General features: G+C 36.0%; 1 protein-coding gene across 1 annotated transcript in view; it reads right to left on the reverse strand.

Annotated features, from left to right (window-relative positions):
• The window catches only part of LOC109116513, a 4,437-nt gene extending 1,642 nt beyond the window's left edge, over positions 1-2,795 (reverse strand). Inside the window, exons 1-2 of the mRNA XM_019202090.1 lie at positions 1,539-2,795; positions 44-1,055 (exon numbers count right to left, since the gene is read on the reverse strand). Coding sequence (XP_019057635.1) covers positions 44-1,055; positions 1,539-2,795 — 2,269 coding nt within the window. The remainder of the gene's footprint in view (positions 1-43; positions 1,056-1,538) is intronic.
• Positions 2,796-6,464: the final 3,669 nt, after the last annotated feature.

Here is a 6,464-nt window from a genome sequence, read left to right on the forward strand (position 1 = left end):
TAAGCAATAGGCTTTTTCTCCTGCATAAGAACTGCACCGATACCAATTCCAGAAGCATCACATTCGATTTCAAATGTTTTTGAAAAATCCGGTAAAACCAATAAAGGAGTAGAACTTAGCTTTTCTTTCAGAGTGTTGAATGTGTTCTCTTGCTCCTTTTCCCACTTAAATCCCACATCTTTCTTGATGATCTCAGTTAAAGGAGCAGCGATAGTACTAAAATTCCTCACAAATCGACGATAAAATCCTGCAAGTCCATGAAAACTACGAACCTCCGATACGGTTGTAGGTGTGGGCCAATCTTGGATGGCCTTTACCTTTTCGCCCTCCACTTCTACTCCCTTAGAACTGACAACAAAACCAAGAAACACAACGCTATCCAAGAAAAAGTTGCACTTCTTAAGGTTAGCATATAATTTCTCTTGTCTCAGCACTTCAAGAACACATCTTAAGTGACTCAAATGATCATGCTCACTTCTGCTATAGATCAGAATGTCATCAAAGTATACAACAACAAATTTTGCAATAAAAGCCCGCAAGACATGGTTCATAAGGCGCATAAAAGTGCTAGGTGCATTCGATAAACCAAATGGCATTACTAACCATTCATACAATCCACCTTTGGTTTTAAATGCCGTTTTCCATTCGTCACCTTCTTTCATGCGAATTTGATGGTACCCACTTTTCAAATCAATCTTAGAAAATATTGTGGAACCATGCAATTCATCAAGCATGTCATCTAAACGAGGAATAGGGTAACGATATTTTATCGTTATCTTATTCACAGCCCTACAATCAACACATAGTCTCCAAGTACCATCTTTCTTAGGTACTAACAATATGGGCACAACACATGGACTCATACTTTCTCGAATATAACTTTTGTTCAGTAACTCACCGATTTGCTTTTGCAACTCATTGAATTCTTTCGGATTGCTCCTATATGCTGGTCGATTCGGGATTGGTGCTCCTGGTATGAAATCAATCTGATGCTCAATCCCTCGTATTGGTGGTAATCCTGGTGGCATCTCTTCGGGAAACACGTCATTAAATTCCTGTAAAAGAGAAATCACAACACTAGGCAAAGTCGAGTTAAAGTTAGAAAGATAGACCTCCTTGTATAAGAACAATATCATTGGCCTTGGACTGAGCTCCTCTCTCACAAGAAAATTATTTTTCTTCCCCTCTTTTTTTTCTTTCGCTGAACTCTCATTCTTTTCTTTTTCTCGACTCTCTTTTCTCTCATTCTTTTCTTTTTCTTGACTCTTTTTTCCTCATTTTTTTTCACTTTTTTTTGAATTCTCCCCCCTCGACTTCTTAATTTGAAGCTGCTCATGGAACACTTGGTGGGGTGATAGGGGTGTAAGTATCACATTTCGATCATCCTTGATGAAGCTGTACCGGTTTAAGTATCCATCATGGGTAGTCCTTCGATCAAATTGCCATGGCCTTCCCAACCACAAATGACTAGCATGCATAGGCACGACATCACACATAACTTCATCAGAGTATCGCCCAATAGAAAATGAGACTAATACCTGTCTGGTTACTTTCAAGTCACCACTTTCATTCAACCACTGAAGTCGGTATGGCTTCATATGCTTTTTGGTGCGCAAACCAAGCATTTCGACCATCAAAGAACTAGCCACATTCACACAACTTCCTCCATCTATAATCAATCCACATACCCGATCTTTCACATGACATCGAGTATAAAAGATATTCTCCCTTTGTAGTTCATCCCCATCCTCCTTAGCTTGCACATGTAAAGCTCTCAAAACAATAAGGGCTTGCACCGTGACAGCATGTTCTACCTCATCAACATCTTCAAGTGATGGCATGGAGTCGTTGTCTTCTTCTGCATCAGTTTCAATATCCCCATTCTCCTTCTCTGTCGAGTCAAACGATGATTTGGCAGCGACTTTGTCTCCTCTTGCTTTAAAAGGTGATTTCTCATCGTGCTTTGACCCTGAGTTCCATCTTAAACTATTCCCCTCGAGTTTAGTATTCCACCTCGAACTCGAGCTAGTCCCTTCAAATCGTGAAGATGTCCGACCCCTTTTGAGTTGTCTTTCTATTTTCATTGCCATATGCACCACTTCCTCGAGCTCTACGTAATGGTGTAACTCCACCACATTGCTAATCTCTCGATTAAGGCCATTAACGAATCGAGCCATGGTTGCCTCTCGGTCCTCTTCGATGTTAGCACGGATCATAGCGATCTCCATCTCTTTATGATACTCCTCAACTGTCTTATTTCCCTGTTTAAGACTTTGCAACCGCAAGTGTAAATCCCGATAATAATGAGAAGGCACAAACCTTCTTCTCATGACAGCTTTCATTTCCTCCCAACTTCCAACTGGTTGCTCCCGATTTCGACGTCTACACAAGGTTAGTTGATCCCACCAAACAATAGCATAATTTGTAAATGCTACAGCAGCAAGTTTTACCTTATTCTCTTCAGAATAGTTATGACAATCGAAGACTAACTCCACCCTTCTTTCCCACTCAATGTAAACATCAGGGTCATTTTTACCTTGGAAAGGCGGGATAGATAGTTTGATGGACCCCAAATTTCGATCTACACCGTTCCTTTCACGATGTTCTCTTCGGACTTGTCGTGGCACCTCATCCCTTCCTCCACGATTTCTCGGTATAGTGACCAAGGAAACCGCATCTCCATCATTATCATGAGACTCCTCATAATATTCCGCTGCAGGGTCTAGCAAAGGTGCACGTTGTCGTTGATTGTTTCTCCTCGGTCGCAGATCACGAACTTGATGGAGTCGATCCATTCGATCTTCATTTATTTCGAGTCGATCTCAAAATTCATTGAGTACCACATTTAGTCGTTCGAAATTTTGCTGCATCGCTTGAATGATTTCGTTGTCAACTGCTCCTCTATCGTTTCGATTGCCACCTGCATTATCTTCTTGAGACATCATGCAAAAGACCTCACTCACTCCCTCACGTGTTTTTCCTCGATCAATTAACACTCAACACTCGTGTTTCACTCAATATTGGCTTTTACCCTCTGATATTCTCATCACTCTTGCCTTTTTCCTCTCGTAAAATTCTCCTCAAAGTTCGTGAAGAACTAAACAAAAAGAAATTGCAAAAGGCAATACTTGGAAGTTTCCAAACAATTATAATAAAAGTTTGGATCAATAGTGACAAGAAAGAGAAAGGAAAATAACAAAGAGTTTACGAAATGATGAATGTGGATGTCATGGAAACAGAAAGAAGAAACGACGAGTATAGATACGATATAAACGTATGAAGAAACGAAGAATAAAGAAAAAAAAAGGTGATGATTGTGTGAGTAAAACCTTCGTGAGAGGAATAAAACTAAACAAGGAATAACAAAATTTTTGAAATGTCGAGTTTTTTTTTGAAATAAAACTGGTTCCTTTTCAATTTTTTTAAGCTTTTTTTTTTCTATTCTTTTTTTTTTTGTTTTTTTGCTTGCTTTGTTTTTTTGCTTTTTTTTTTAAATTGCAGGAACTTTTTTTTTTTTACAAATAGATGATTTGAATTTAGGAAAAAAAAATAAGTAGAAGTATAAAGATAGATAGAACCTCGATCTGGAACCTGTGCTCTGATACCAAATGATGTGAACCTCGCGGAACTAGTCACAAAACCCGACAACAATATATGAAATAAAGTAAGATCGACCAAGATAAAGGTTTTGGTGATGAATGAAATATCGACCCACTATCTATAAAGAGATAGAAACCGATATTATAGAAAAAGTGAAATATTGACTCGCTATCTATAAAGAGAGATAGAAACCAATATTATAAAGTAAATGAATATTGACCCACTATTTATAAAGAGATAGGAACCAATATTATAAAAGTTTAAGAACTACAAGCAAAGATTTGCAATTCTTAAAGCAAAGTTCAAAACGAACAAGTTGGAGAATAATCTCACAAGTTTCTTAATCTCAAAATGTGTCCCTAAACCAAGCATAACAATAGGTTTATATAGGTAAAAGAAAACTTAGGAAATAAGAAAACAATAAAAGTGTCTTCCTTGAAATCACCCATGGTAGTTAAGTTGACTTCAAGTAACGAGACGCGTGATTTCGAGGCTTGTAAATGAAGTCAATCTTTTGTAATCACCAACATCATCCTCGACTCTCGTATGTTGACTCTCGAAATACGCTCTTTGCTTTGACTGATCGCCCATAAATTCTGCAATGTTTTCCCGAAATTCTTGGCTCGTGCTCCCGAGATCGGCTCAATCGGAACGTAAAGCTCATCATCGTGCTCGTTATTGGAATTTGTCCTTGAGCTCGTATCACATTACATCCATTTTTTTGTCCCATATTGTACTTAGTGATATTATACTTAGGGAAGACCATTTAGAATTTTGGTTCGGATTGGATTATTTCGGTTATACAAAATTATAATTATTCGGTTTGTATATAAATTTTGTTTCGATTATTTTTCAGTTCGATTCGATTCGGATTCAGTTTTTTTATTGTCAAAAACTCATTTTTTTTAAAATATTATCAGTTTTTTTCGATTAGATTCGACTATTCGGTTAATAACCAAAATGATCAGACTAATTATACTAATTCACAACTACACTTTGCTATTAAAAAAGATATTTTTTTTTGGTCTAAAAAAATGAAGCATTTAATAAACAAAAGCATTTTTTTTTATCAAAATAGAAAAAAGAAAAAGGAGAATTCCAAGCAGTATAAAAAACTCATTTTTAGATGAAAACCACGACTATTAAACAACATGTGATGAGGAAAATATCATATGATATGATGTGACATACGTGAGGACTCAGTTGAAATGATGGAATTATTGAGTCCATAAAGCATCATGATATGATATGGACCGTTCATTGAGGTATTTATAGTATAGTCTATCATCTACAAAATAATTTACTGGCCCCCTTATTTATATAAAAAAAATTTACTAGCCCCCTTAATTATTGCCATATTATATAGTTTTAACTAAGATATTATCATAAATTATTTATATGGATGACTTGCATCGACGAGGCATCTATTAAGTGGGTGAGGATTGTGTTAATTCCCAAATTGATGGACTGAATTATATATATGTCACATTGAGATTGAGGATCCCGGGAAGAGAGCACAACTTGCGCAAATAAAGACAAATATTCAAAGTATCTCTGTCTCATCGTGGCCACTTACCACTTATACATACATACATACATACATACATACACACACATACATACGTAGCATCTTCTATAATTCCCAAACTCTCGATTTTAAATATGGAAGAGAGATGTTAGCCAAGAAATTTCGCATAAAATCTAATTCGTATATAATTTTTCGAAAATATCAACGATATTCGGTAAAATTTGGAAAAAATAATTTCGCCTATCAAACGTTACGAAACTTTGCCACAAATAAATTAATATTACCATAATATCGTGTACAAAAAAATCATATCAAAATTTCAAAAAGATTTGTTTTACGTTCTTACTTTTACTCAAGCATCCCAAATGTTTTTAGTATTTGAAAGTTTTTTTTATAATCCGTAAATTCACCAAATCTTTATCTCAACTATATCTTCCAAAAGACTATAGAAGACTACAGAAGTCCAAGCGAATGTATCGCTTCAAGTTGAAACTCGAATCTGGGTTGGGAAATAAATTTGTCCCATTTTCATTAAGCACAACTCCTTAGTGAATGATCCAGATTGAATTTGAAAATCTCGATCTCATAGAGAAACGGTTGTTGAGATTCCTGGGATTTCATTAGCAATTCATAATTCGATTTTGATATCCGTATCCGATCTGTATCCGACAAATATCTCAAAATAAATATCCGTACCCGATCCGTAAATTTCGGATATCCGAATTTTTGATTCGGATATGAATCGAATAACGGATCGGTTCCGTTTTTTCGGATATTTTGTCCAAGCTTATAGGAGAAAATTGTGAAACAATTTCAATCCAGTGGGTTCCACGAATCGTTTAATTTTCAACAAAGCTTGTAATTTTGTAATTGCATTTTCCTGCATTCTCCCCTTGCCTCCAATTTTTAACCAGTTTTACAAAAATGGATTTGGAATTCTCTTCATAAAGTATTAGGGAAATAAATTGCTCATATTCGGTATCTGCAGATAACCCGTGGTTTGAAAAAAAAATCCAAATCCGAATCCGTGACCGGATAGCATCGCAAATATCATAAGACTGAATATGATATGTTTTTTTAACTTGAAAGATTATCGAACTTTCGATACAATTACATCTCTAAAGATACGGAAATAGCTTGTGTACCGGTGTATGATATGTTTTCTTATGAGAACACACAAAAATGGCCATCCAAGAAGAAAAAAAGAGCTTAATTCAATATCTCTCTCTCACACAAAGCATTCTCGTTCCCATTCCCACATGCACTCACAGGCAAATCTTTGGTCCGAGTAATATCCAAAACGTCATTTTAATTATAACGATACTTTTAGTGTTCC

This window comes from Tarenaya hassleriana, unplaced genomic scaffold (genome assembly GCF_000463585.1).
Source record: "Tarenaya hassleriana unplaced genomic scaffold, ASM46358v1 Cleome16, whole genome shotgun sequence".
In the NCBI taxonomy this organism is placed as follows: Eukaryota; Viridiplantae; Streptophyta; class Magnoliopsida; order Brassicales; family Cleomaceae; genus Tarenaya; species Tarenaya hassleriana.